Source organism: Amborella trichopoda, chromosome 6 (genome assembly GCF_054954075.1).
Source record: "Amborella trichopoda isolate Santa Cruz 75 chromosome 6, AtrichopodaSantaCruz75HAP2 v2.0, whole genome shotgun sequence".
Taxonomy (NCBI): Eukaryota; Viridiplantae; Streptophyta; class Magnoliopsida; order Amborellales; family Amborellaceae; genus Amborella; species Amborella trichopoda.
Window position 1 is genome coordinate 29,427,618 of NC_142341.1, and position 14,217 is coordinate 29,441,834.

Genomic DNA, 14,217 nt, shown 5'->3' on the forward strand with positions numbered 1-14,217 from the left:
AATGACCCCTTTAACCCCCCATACCTCTTAAATAATAGTATTTAGTGTTCAAGGACATTAAATATTTATACAATGATCAAAATGAGCTCCAAAATCCTAACTTAAACACAAAATTCGTACTATCTTACCCCTGACATTTTACTCTAAGTACTTTTCTAAACTGCTAAATAATCTTAAAAATATAAAAACCCTATAATCCCAACAAATTTTAAAACCCTAAAATTAAAATTAAAATGTGCATCACTTAAGATTAAACAAAAATTAAAACTAAGAATAATATTTTCCTACACCAATCTACCCTAGTTGTAGAAAACTTGTCCTTGAGTTTTGAAGTAGGCTAAAATGAATTTTGTGTTTATTCCACAACCTCCTCAACCAGAAAATTGTGCTTTGAATCCTTGGAACTGTGGGTTATTGGCCTAATCAAAATACAATACTTATGCATTATGATTGGGGCTTTGAAATCATCTGATATGTTCATAAACTCTTTTGAGAATCCCTTGAGGAAAAAGTCATTATATGTCGATAGAAAAATTATGATATGTACACTTGGTTCAGTCGCATAAACAAGCTAAAATTGGATTGGTTCAACCATATCACCCTGCTGAAATTGCCTTGGTTTTTTATTTGAAGGAGGACATTCTTAATTTTAGCGCAGGTTAATATCAAAATTAGCATGTTGGAGATTGAGATTATAACCAATCTTTAATATGTGCTTAGATGAAGAATAAGATCTTGTGGGAGATACGGTCTATGATGATAAACAAGAAGGAATGGAAGGAGAATCAATAGGTGTAGTTGTTGGTTCAATAATGTTATAGGGTTGAATCGATGCAATTTGAACAAGTTATGTGGCTGAACAGACACTATCGACATACAATGACCCTTTGCTCGACAGTTTCTCAAATTTTTTTATGAATATATCAATCAAGGTTTAAAGAACGGTGCACTCAGCAGCTAGGTGCCCATTACACCTCTGTCCGCATGCCTAGACCTGGGCACCCCATTTTGGGCTGCTGTACTTGGGCAGGCGCTTAGGGACGTGGGCTTTTTTTTATTTTTAATGATGCCCAAAAGGGCAAAGGGGGTAATTTTGATCCGCAAAAAGGTTTAAATAAGTTGTGGGATTTTATTTTCGACCCCCCAAAGTTAAAAGAACACTTTTTTAAGCCCTCAATCTCTTAGCTATACCTATTTCTGATAATCAAAAGTATTTTTTGTGGTTTGAAGAAGCTTCCCAACCTTTTCTGTTATTATGAAATATGGAGAGTTGGAGACTAATACTAATACATAGCTTGTTAGACTTTTAAATTTTCTAATTTTTTATGGTTTGAATTTTGTAATTTTGAGCAAGTTTTTTCTCAACTTGCGATATGTCATATTCAAGGCCCTCAACTCGGTGCAACGCTTGAGGGCCAGACCTAGATGTATTTAAGTTCTTTTTAATGTTTTATTATTTCCTTTCTTCATTTGTTCTTATTTTTAAACACCTTCAATGACTTGCTCTGTTGTTTTCTTCTATTATTTCTTGAAGCCTCTTTGGTTTTACACAAGTCTGAGCGGGTCACTGGCTGACTATTTGCGAGATAGAAGTCTCTTGTGATATCTATTTCTCATATATTGGAATTTGACGGAACCCATCTCTCCATAGATTTAAATTAAAAAGTTTAAGCACTCATCAGCGTAGAATAGACTTTAAGTAATCTGTTTCGTCCTATATTTCGCATATAAACAAGGGTTTATTTAGGGTATTGAGCCTGTGCCTCTTAGTTATGGACGACTTAGCTAGGCACCTACAGAATGAGGTACCATGGCGCATGTTGTTCGCAGATGACATAGTTTTGATTGATGAGACTCAAAATGACCCCAACACAAAGTTAGGAACTTTGGAGGGATGCTCTAGAATCCAAAGGTTTTAAAATTAGCGGGACTAAGACAGATTATATGGAATGCAAATTTAGTAATAATATGAGTAGAGAAGAGGAAGTAGTTAAGATTAACGGCTAGAAAGTACAAAAAAGACTACAATATCAATATCTTGGGTCAATAATCTAGGAAGATAGAGCGATTGAGGAAGATGTCGCACACAGAATACAGTTGGGTGGGTGAAGTGGAGATGTGCAACTGGAATTTTATGTGATCGCCGCATACCAATGAAACAGAAGGGCTAGTTCTACAGGACAGTTGTGAGACCAGCTTTGCTTTCTTGGGTGGATTGTTGGGTAGACAAAAAACAATATACTCATAGAATGAGTGTAACGGAGATGAGGATGTTGAGATGGATGAGTGACAAGACAAGAAGGGATAGAATTCGAAATGAATCCATTCAGGGAGAATTTAGGTGTGGCACTAATAGGCGTCAAGATGAGAGAGAAGAGACTTAGAGGGGTTGGTTATGTGCCTGACTAAGTACAACACCTGTTAGGACGTGTGAGTTAGGTCAAGTAAAATGACTGAAAAGGGCAAGGGGTAGGTCCAAAAGGACGTGGTTGGAAGTAGTCTGAAAAGATATGGTTTATGGCCTGACTGAGGGTGTGATATTTAATAGAGCAAAATAGTAGATCAGGATTAGTGTAGTCGACTCCAATTAATTGGGAAAATGCTATGATGATGAAGATGTTTTTTTAGGGATTCTAAGAGCTTTTTATATTTTTAGGATTTTTAGAAGTTGTTTAGAAAAGTACGTAAAGTGTCTCAGGCAGGCGCCCAACCCTATCTTGGGTGGGCCGCCTAGATACTTGGCCCTTTTTTCGAGAGTAAAGTGCCTGGTCTTTTTGGCCCACAATTTTTTCATAAAAGGCTATTGGTGGTAGTCTAAACCCTCAAAGTGAAAAAATTGGAACCTAGGCCCCCAAATCTATTGATTTTGAGATATGTGAATAAAAAAATAAAAAATAAAAATCCGAGATTTCAAGAAACATCCATAAGCTTTCTCTTCATTGTTGGAATTTCATCCATAAGCTTATACTTCTCTTTTGTATTTCATCATGTCTAGTTGTGATAGTGTTCATGTGTCAGTATGGATTACGCCAAACTTAGTGTGGATCAGATAGTTGGAGATTGTCACACCATGGACTTGTTTATGTTTTTGACTTTTTTCCCACTAAACTTTCAATGGTTTGAAGTTTTAAATGCGTTTCAACGTTCATGTATATATATTTGCATGGAAAATGTTAGTTAGAATACATATAAATGCAAAAAATACAAAATTAACAAGATATATATGCAACTTTTCATCAGAGAGCACCAGGCTGGCTGCCGGGCGTTTTTTGAAACACAGGACGCATTTGTCATGGTGATATGAAATATCTACATTTACCTTGTTCCTTAAAGTCCCTTTGGATATCTTGAGAGCCTCATTTGGCCTTATTTTCGACTACCACTAAGGGCGTCTGTGGAAGTACGCCGTTCATCATTCCATATAAACGACGCCTTGAGATGTTTGTTTTTTTCCCTGTGGTTGTGCCGAAAGAGGTTTTCTTTCCTTTTGCTGCCTGTGGGGTGTTATTCCTTAAAAGGCATCTGTGAATAGTGGAGTGCCAAGCAGGCATGCTACTTATTCTTGGGTAACTTTTAAGGAAGTTTTATTCCTAACCCGAAGAATTGGGATGTTTGGCCTATGATAATACTTCATATTCAAGGGTTGATGCCATTATTAAATTTCATGTTTTGAATCTTTTTGTGGAATTTTTGTTTTTGTGTCCTTAACATTTGTTTTATTTACGCGCTTAATACTTTGGGATTCACTTACCCAAAAAATATGTTTTGGGATTTGTTATTTCAAGTTATTTGGTTTCCACTTGATGTTCGGCTGAAGTATACATCACCAACATTGACAAATGTTTGGATGCATGGGGTACAATAACTTTGTTTTATTGGGATGACCAGTCTTCATTCCCCATTGTCATGCATCTGCTACATTGTCCATGTATAGGTCTTTTATAAATGTTTTACCCCTAGCTGTAGAACAGTGACTCTTACACAGAAGGTACATTGGGCTGCTTTGTTGTTTTCAATGCTTAGTTTGTTAGAGTCATATTGCAAAAGTTTTATTTGGCTCTGATCTTTGTAACTTTAATTATAGATATACATGTCAAGGAACTGCTGGGGGATGTCTTACTATTCATGACAGGACAAGTGCGTAATGTGGTTTAGCATTCAAAATGAATCCACTTGTTAGTCAGTTTCTTTGTTAATTTAACCCTTCAATCCTGTCTTCTTGTGAATGACTTTTTATCCATGCATGTGTAGGAAGATATAGAAAATACAGTTTCAAAGTCGGAGGAGAGAATCCGGAGTTTGGAGGAAGGCTCTTGCATGGGTGCCATAAGCCTTCCGCTTCATGGCTCCTTGCCTCCGGAGATGCAGGTGAGGCTTTATAATATATTTTCTTTCAAAAATGCATTTTAATGTCCTTAAATAAACCTTTGTGATCGAATATAAATATCATACATCCTTGCTTAATATTTCACATCCAGCATTGTGATTACAGTTATTATTATTTATTCCTCATTTGGATGGTCCTCTCAACCATGTCTTGGGGGTGTTTTAGACTTTGCTGCACCATTGGTTGAGGGTGGTGCTTTGGATTCCCTTTCCAGTTGTGGTCTGGTATTGGAGACATTTAGAATGCTGCTCCTTTGTGGATGGGATAAAACTGGTTTTTCCATTTTTATTCCACTTCCAAATTGCACGTTTTTGTGTGTTCATGAATATATGGCAGGCCTGAAATGTGGTCAGTTTTCAAAGCCACCCTTAACCTCTTTGTAATGCTTCTCCTGATTGGACCAAATCAAATTTCATCTTCATGTTTGGAGTTACGAACAAGAAATTTGGCCTAGTCTTTCATTTCACGAGCAATCGCATCTGATTATGGGTTTGCTTTCGTCATATTGAGAGGTATCCTTTTCTTTGTAAGAGTGTACTTTTCTATCGATGGTTTTGTTTTTGCTTTTCTGCAGGTAAGAGTATTTCAACCAGCACCCCAAAATTGCCGGAGATTCATTGTTGCCACAAATATTGCTGAAACATCTTTGACTGTGGATGGAGTTGTGTAAGAAGATATTTACTTCAGTTGGTGGGACCATAATTGTTGCTGACCGTTGCCTTTCTGTTGAGATTGCTCATCATAAATTTTCCTCTAATCTGCTTCCTCTGTACTTAAACACTGTTCTAACACCACTTTATGGTTTGGGATTCCTTCTGGCTTTGTGATGGTTCAGCATTCTTTTTAGTATGTCTTTTGTTTTCAATAATCTTGGAAATGAACTGAACATTAATTAAAACCGACAGGTTTCTCAATTTGATATTCTTGTGGACACCTCTTTTAGTTGGATCAGTTGCATTGGCTGAGACAGAATTTTAAAAGAAAATTGGGAAACAAGGGAAGTTTCATAAAAAGGTAAAAAAAATAGAGAGGAAAAGTGGAAATTCATAATCAAATTTTTATTCGCTTACCACTTTAATTGTAATTTTTATTTTTTGAATCTATTATCCAGATAAACTTCTAATTATAGCCCAAAACACATCATGCACATAGGGAATGTTGCCCCTAAGGATGTCTTGCATCGATTCCTAGGTTTTTATTTATTCTAATAATAGGTTCCTTATGAAGATGTTTGCATGTGAAAAACTGGGAAAACCAGTAGAACAGTTCTGTGAGCCATGGGTTTAGAACTAACAGCCACAAAGCGGAGTAAATATATGAAGAATCCAGGCCTAACTAGTTCATTTCTAAAATGACTTGTTGAGCTATATTATATGTTTATTGAACTGCAATTCTTTTGAGAATGACCTATGGATCTAGAGGGAACTCATTTGACACAGTTTAATCCCTGCAAATCAACTGAATTTTAGTTGATTGGGTTAGGTTGCTAGGTTTTTGTCAAACTAGTGAGACCAGGTTGGTGTAAATGCATGGCCCAGGAAGTTACCTTGTGGGGTCTACTTTGGGCTATCAAGGCTTGGGCAGCCATTTCTCTAGTGATCTTGCCCCACAACTATGTTCGTCATGCCTTTGGAGGGAACCTGTGGGATTTTTGTGATCATCGCCTATGCTCTTTGTTGTTGTATTAGATAACCGTTGAATACTGTAATTCGAGTAATTCGAGAATGCATTTAACAATCCCAGAAAAATATTGGCATGCCAGATTTACGTATAATTTGTTCTTTTATACATGTAAATGTTGGCGTGCTGGGTTTACGTGTTAATTTGATTTTTTACACATCTTTCCATGTAAACTTGGAATATTGGAATTACAAATGATTATTTCTTTTTTTTTGGGTTAAATTTTGTTGTTTATGTTGATTCAAGCCTTCGATTATCTCAATGCTAATTACCCTTATTTGGCAGGTACGTTATTGACTCAGGATATGTGAAGGAACGGAATTATAACCCTTCTAAGGGCATGTATTCTCTTGACATTGTTAAAATTAGCAGGTGAAGGGATTTTAGTTTTGGATCTTCCGAGATTCAATGAACTATTTTCTTCTCTTGTATATTTTTTATTGCACTTCTGAATTTGTAACCAATTTGAATGGTATTAGTTGCTAATTTAGAGAACTTGATTGTTATTTGTTTTTATTTTGATTAAGTCATGTGAGCTAGCAAAATTTTAAGCGGTTTTGTATTTATAGACTGTACCATTGTGGCTGGTATGTTTCAATTTAGAATTGTTTTCATTTATTTGCTTTCATGTCTTTACTTTATTATGCAAGGCATGCTCATACTGCATTCATATGGTTTTTATTTGAAAGAAGTGGCTCTGCGGAATTCAATGGAATAAAATATCTTTTCTTTTATGGGAAAGGCTTCTAAACTTCCCCTACAACATAGAAAATATATACTTCCTGCTCTATCCAGCCATCCAATTTAGCTCAAGTGAGCCGCTAACTGTTTGATCGAGATCCGACGTCTTAGAGTATTTTATTTTTAGTTTTTTTCTAATAATTGTATGAATATGAAATTTGCTACGTGTCATCTTCTCAATGTGGCGCATCTAAAAAAAATATTAAAAATAATTTTTTGATAAAATATAATGACCAAAATACCCCTTGAAACTTTCAGGGGTATTTTGATCATTTCTTTTATTGAGAATATTTTTTACTAATGTGAGTTTAAGAGAGGAATGGACGCCCAAAATTTGATGTCAAAATATTTTGTAGAAAAAATTAAAAATAAAATAGTATAGAGACGTGATATTGTGATTGGGGCCATCTCAGCCATCCATTCAAAATGGACGGTTGGATAGGGGGAAGTATATATATTTTATACAGTAGGGGAAGCATAGAAAGCTCACCCTTCTTTTATTAATGTATTTGAATTCCACTTAAAGGTGCTACATAACACTGCTATAAATAAGATATAAACCTTAAATACAACCTAGGATCTTTGCTTTCACTGCCAAATAGAATAGACACAATCTAGTATTAAAAAATAAGCTTTGACTATGAACTTTAGTACAAATAATGTTCTTGGACATACAAATAACTAGCAAAGTATGATTGAAAAATTAAACTAAATAGCTAGGAAGACTTACTTAAATTTGCCTAGGGTCACCCCTGTGGGACTTAGTACATCCCACACTCAATTACCTGACCGATGACGCACTCTGATCCTATTGGTCTTGATGAATTTTTTGGGACTGAAAGCTTCCTCAGGCGATATCTTTCAGATCTAGGGTTTTGGGGGCATAAACAAGGTTACGGTTTCTAGACCCCTTTTTAGACCTCTCTAGGGCATGCCTTGAAAGGCACCTCCCTGGGTCTTACTGTGGGATAGGCGTCCCCCTCTCTATTATCTTTGGGTGGTGTGCCACCCTTAGTAGCCTAGGGTGGTGCCTGCCACCTTTTAGTGATTAGAGAGGAGAGAGAGAGAAAGAGATAGAGAGATTGAGGCATGAAGGAGAGTGAAGTAAGATAGAGAGGCTAGAATGTGCTGTAGAGAATGAGGCGGTTTCTCTCCTTATATTGACCTTAAGGGTCCTAGGTATACCTATCCAAATGACGACTCATCATGACCAATAGGCAATGCTCGAAAGGTTGGCCGCATTGAAAGGTGGACTATTTGACTTGGCAAGTCTACACCGATTAAAATTTTTCTAGCTTTTCTTATGTATTGCCATCCGAATTACTCACAGGTGTCCGAATACAATATATGAACCAAATAAAATGCCAAGGACTCTCACTTACTTGCCATTAAAACAAAATTACATTCATAACATAGATCTGAAAATTATATAAAGATGCAATTAAATCAAGAGAGCATAAAATAGGAAATTACTGCATACCTTACCTTAGGTTATCCCAAGGACTTAGCATATACCATCCCGGGTGTCCTCCTTGAATGGCACACAGGATCTAGGTCCAAACTTGTCTCATAACTTTGGAAGCCTAGGCAAAACTAGAAGAGACCACAACATGGGATAATCTAAACCAAGACTCAACACATGAGCACAAGGCCAAGACCTATGGCTAGGCTTTGTGTCTTGGGCGTGAAAGGTGTGGCTATGTGGAACTCAAGGTATTAAATTAAAAAATTATATTATTTTTATTCGAACTACTTGAATTCTACTTATATGTGCCAAAATATATTGCTGAAAAATTAAAACAATGCCTTAAATACAACTTAGGATCTTTATTTTCACTATCAAGAGACAGAAATTATCCAGAAACTTTAAACTAACTTTTTTTGCAATTCTTAATACAAAATAAGTTCTTGGATATTTACAAAAAAATAAAAAATAAAACTGATAAATAAATAAAAACTAATGAAAAGACTTACTGGAAGATGCCTGAAGTTATCCAACCAGGACTTGGTACACCCACACCTGATTACCTGACCAATGACGCACTTTTGCTCCTTAAGATGTTGCTGGAAATTTTAAGATAAGGAAGCTTTATAGGCAATCCTTCTTCTTCTAGGGTTTTAGAGAGCTCAAGAATAATATAGGGTTTATGGAACTCTATGATCTTGAAGTTGATCTTTCTAGGCGAGGCTTTTCTCTTCTTTCTTCAAAACAACAAACCTCGTTTTAATACCTCTGCTTCTTCTTCTTCAAAAATGAATTACTCAAAATAAAACAAGAGAGAGGGGAGAGTGCGTGACTCTCTAGGCTGAAGAGAGGGTGGCATGATGCTCAAAAATTAAGATAGAGAGATGTGTGAGAGAGAGGTCTCTCTTTACTTTGTGCATGGAGGAAAGGGGAGAGAGAAGGTGGCGTGAGAGGGATCTCCCACCTTTTGGTGCGTGAAGGGGAGAGAGAGGGATTGACGCAGAGAGAGAGATCCCCACTTTTTGGTGCGTGAGGGGGAGAGAGAGATCCAATTTGGTGTGTGAAAGAGAGAGAGATCTCCACTTTTTGGTGTGTGAGGGAGAGAGAGAGAATGTTCTTTGGGAGAGAGAAAAAAGATCTGATTGGATCTCAAAAAGGTTCAAACTAGGTTTTTAAATAGAAGAAAATCTAGAAAAACTTATCTCCTAGTTTGAATAGGATTTTCCTTATCTAATTTCAGACTAAACTTTTTAGGAAAAATAATAAATATGTGGGGTAAGAGATTAATCAGAGCCATCCATCCATCCAAAAAATCAGCCATCATGATTTTGGGTGGAAAGATTAGAAACCTTATCTCTTTAGACTTTGACCCAATCCACTCCTATTTTGAATAAATCCAATCAAATTTAAACTTTTATCTTTTTGAATTTGAAATCAAACTTAAATTTTCTTGATAAAAATTATATAGAATTCCCACAATATTGAGAAACCATATCTCACTAGATTTCCATCTTTAGATTTAGGAAGTTTAAATTTCAAACTAATAAAGTTTAAAATAAGAGGGGGAGTGTCCTAATAAAGTCCCATGACCCACAGTCTTTTTGTAGGGGCTCATGATTGGCTTGTCAAAGTTGGATATTAAACAGTAAAACCATGATCCTAGAATATGGATTTCAATTCTCCCTTTAAGAGAAAATCTAGCACTTGTCATTACAGTACAAAGGGAGCTCTCTCAATGCACATGTACACATGTCCCTCTAGAAAGGGCTGCTTCCCATGCGGTTGTCATGTACATATCGTGCGAAAGTATGTTGAGGCTTTGGCCGTTGCTCTCACAGGCTTACAACTGCTCACAGGAGACCACACTGTTCTCTTGGCCTACAAACATGATCCTTGGGCATCTCTTCGACTTCAACAAGGGATGACCCATTGCAAACCCTTCTCGGTTGTACCACATGCTCAAGGAAGGCCAAGGGTTTTAGACATGACTAGGGCTAAAACTGCTCAACCTTTGGTCAGTCAACACACACATTCCTACTGAAGTGCATATTCCACTATTCATCTTTTTTACAGGCTCTCTGGGCCTTTAAAGGCCACAAAACCCAATAGGACGTGGCACCCTTAGGGTGTATTTTTCTTTCTTGAACCCTAATCTTAGAGAAAAAAGGGATAGATCAGAGAGGGTTGTGCTATCCCATTGGCTCAAAGAGAGAAAGTCAGAGGTAAGAAGTATACAGAAAAGAGGCCCCCGATAGCTGGTATATATAACACAAAGGCTAGGGTTTTTCCATCATTATGAGATTTAATCTTGACCTTTGATAATGGAAACTTGTGGGGTGAAGAGATCTCATCCATTCATTCCTTAGATAAGCCATTATGATTAAAATGAATGAGATGGAACCATTATCCCTCAGTTTTCATAACTCTTTTCGTATCAAATATTATGTAGAGAAAATATTAAATCAAATTTAATATATTTCTTACACTTTCCCTTTTGAAATCGATCAAAATCTCTACACCAACTCTATCTTATAAGGTTCCATTCAATTGCATGCTTAATGACACAAGGCACAAATAGGAAGGTGAGAAAATAAGGTGGGGCGCCCCACCTTATGGGTGGCCATGTGGGCCCCACTCCCCACTAATTGGTGGGCCCAATAAGTCCCAATTGGCTCCCAATATATAAAGTATAATTTACAAGTATTAAAATAAATTTTATGATGCATCAAACATTTTATTTTTCTTTGATTAAAATAAAACTAAAAAATTAATTTTTTATTTAAAAGTTATTTCTTAGTAAAATAAAATTCTAGAGAGGTCTAATGGGAATTGATCCATGGAGTTAGGATTACAACAAATATATTGCGGACTTGATCCTTTTTGGAGGCCGTATCTCACTGAACCTTCTCAAACGGGTTCAATTGTTTCCTTGACCCACAACCCTTCGCAGGGGTTCATGATTGGACTATCAAAGTCAACCAATAGAAGGAGACATGGTCCTAGTTCATGGTTTACATTTCACTCCCTTAGGTCAAGTCCAAGCCCCATTCCAATACTATGATCCATGGGTCTTTCCAACACAGTCCAGTATTGCAGGGAGTCCTCTTTGAGCCACAGCTAGTCAAAGCTCAGATGAGTCTTAGCACTAACAGTACCTCATAGTCCAAAGTGGATCACATTCCCACTAGATCTAACATTTCACTATAATGCTTTTAGCACATGCTCTCATAAGGCCTTTATATGGCCATATAACCCCAACATCTCCCACTTCTTTTGAAGGCCTTGCAATCTCTCTTCCGGACACTTTCTCAGCCCCTTCCCATGTACATGTTTGGCGAACGTATTCGCCACCAACCCCTTGGTCAAAGGGTTTGCAAGCATGGCTTCTGTGGTAGGATGCATGACCTCTATCTCGCCGAGTTGGAGTCGTTCCGGATGTGGTGATAATGTGCTTGGATTTCTTGTGAAATCTTTGCTCCTTCATCACATGGTCTCCAGACTGGTTGTCGCAGAAGATATTCACACACGAACAACTCAAAGGTTGAACATGAGTTGATTGCAAAACCTTTTTTTCCATACAACCTCCTTAGTTGCGATACTACACACCACATATTTGGATTCAATGGTGGATAGGCTATCACGACCTGCCTCTTGGACTTCCAAGACACTGCCCCACCACTTAGCATGAAGATATAAGCATATGTCAATTTCATGTTATCAGGGTTTCCTTGATAATCAGCATCTGAGTACCCCTGTATGACTATGTTTGACCCTCCTCCACATGTGAGCGCATAATCTGTGGTCCCTCTCCAATATCTGAGTACTCTCTTAACCGTTTTCCAATGTTCCAATCCAAGTTAGCATTGAAAATGGCTAATCACTCTCATGGGAAATGACAGGTCCGACATTGTACCTGACATGGCATACATGAGTGACCCCGCTGTGTTGCAATAAAGCATTCTCTCCATGTCTCTCCTCTCAACCTCATCCTTATCACTCGGGCACATTTGCAGGCTTAACTTGGTCTTCTTGTCTATAGGGGTAGATATGGGCTTACATTCGTCTATTTCAAAATTTTCAAACACCCTTTTGCAATACGTTGCTTGGGAAAGTTGAATGGTCCTATTTTGCTTGGTTCTTATTATCTTTATGCCCAACACATATGATGCTTCCTCTAAGTCTTTCATATCAAAGTGTTGCGAAAGCAAATCTTTAGTTTCCTTTACTAGAGCCATCGAGTTACTAACAGTCAACATATCATCCACATACAATGAGAAACACCACATCACTCCGACTTGCCTTGACATAAATGCAGTAATCCTCTTGACTAGAGATAAAGGTCTTTTGGAATTTTATGTTCCACTGTCGCGAAGCTTGCTTAAGGCCGTAAAGGGATTTTCTAAGTCTACAAACCAAGTCCTCTTTTCTTTTTGCTATGAAGTCCTCAGGTTGTTTCATATAAATTTCCTCTTCAAGCTCCCTATTTAGAAAGGCTGTCTTTACATCCATTTGGTGGAGGCCAAAGTCAAAATGGGCTGCTATGGCAATCAAGAACTTAATGGATGGAAATTTAGCAACTGGAGAAAATGTTTCATTGTAGTCTACCACTTCTTTTTGGGTGAACCTTTTGGCTACAAGTCTAGCTTTGTATTTCTTGGCATTTTCCCATTGGTTTTTCTCGAGACTAGAGAAGGCTTCTTTATAGGTTTTAGGCGCATTATCAGATTCATCCCCAATTCTCTCATAGTGTTCCTCCTGGTAAGTGAAAAATTCAGGTGGTGTTTTAATTCGGTTGCTTCTTCAAGGGTTTGTGGTTCAGGTTCTCGAGTCTGAACCCAGTCACTAGGCGTCTCAAAAGAATCGACTTTCTCGTATTGCACTTTGCTTTGAGAAACTCATCCTCGTAGAAATGGGCATCCTATAGTTAACAATCTTAAAAAAAAGCAAAGAAATGGGCATCCTTACTCTCTAGGACTGCCCCATTTTCTAAGTTGAAGAAATGATAGCCCTTACCATGTTCTGGGTATCTTATAATTATGCACTTTACGGTGTTCGGTTTTGGTATGGGATGAGAACATAGACTGAGCATCCCCTCCCTTAAATGGTCAAGGGATGGAGATCTACCAGTGAATATTTTGTGTGGAGTAAGTCGGGCTGCCTTAGTGGGAGAGCAGTTGATGATATATATCATTGTAAATACTCTTTCTCCCCAAAATTCTAGGAAGAGCTTTGCATGTCCCATCATACTCCGCATTATCTCTACCAAGGTCCTATTCCGTCTCTTAGCTACACCATTTTGTTATGGTGTAAAAGGCATTGTAAATTGATGAATTATTCCATGCTCTATGCACATTTCTCTAAAGAGTTGTGAAGAATACGCACCGCCTCTATCGGTTCTTAGAACTTTTCTTGTTGATTTGGTTTTCTACCTTGGCTTTATATTCCTTAAAACAGTTTAGGGCTTCGGATTTGAAATGTAGCAAATAAATGTAGCCATATCGTGAGTAGTCATCTATGAAAGGGGTGAAATATTTCTTGTGGCTTTTGGTTACCACATTTATGGGACCGTAAATAACACTGTGGTTGAGTTCTAAAATGTCAGTGGCTCTTTGAGCTTTTATAAAGGGTTTCTTTATCAATTTTCCTTGCACACGTGATTCGCATACTTTGGATAAGTCGCCCTTATAATTTTCAAGTAAATCATCTCTATTTAATCTCTCCATTCTTTTATGCTTTATGTGCCAAATCTCATGTGCCACAAGTAAGTATCATTTTCATTTTCAGAGGACGAGACAAGCAACTTGATTCTTTGTTGCAATTTCAAATAGACCATCCTTTAGCATGCCGATCATAATGACTTCCCCATGAGTTTTAACCGTCACCTTTTCAGCAACAAAAATGGTGACATAACCGGCCTTAGCTAATTTTGGAACCGAAACCAAAC

General features: G+C 37.3%; 1 protein-coding gene across 50 annotated transcripts in view; it reads left to right on the forward strand.

Moving 5' to 3' along the window:
* The window catches only part of LOC18440039 (putative pre-mRNA-splicing factor ATP-dependent RNA helicase DEAH4), a 64,050-nt gene that overhangs the window by 7,104 nt on the left and 42,729 nt on the right, over window positions 1–14,217 (forward strand). For 16 of the 50 annotated variants that reach the window (XM_088870760.1, XM_088870761.1, XM_088870757.1 and 13 more), the window contains 4 exons: window positions 4,085–4,137; window positions 4,252–4,368; window positions 4,962–5,053; window positions 6,353–6,439. In XM_088870760.1, the coding sequence (XP_088726886.1) occupies window positions 4,085–4,137; window positions 4,252–4,368; window positions 4,962–5,053; window positions 6,353–6,439 (349 nt within the window). Of the gene's footprint in view, window positions 1–4,084; window positions 4,138–4,251; window positions 4,369–4,961; window positions 5,054–5,292; window positions 5,402–6,352; window positions 6,440–14,217 lie in introns of all 50 variants that reach the window. The other 34 variants (XM_088870780.1, XM_088870781.1, XM_088870779.1 and 31 more) reach the window with 9 other exon arrangements.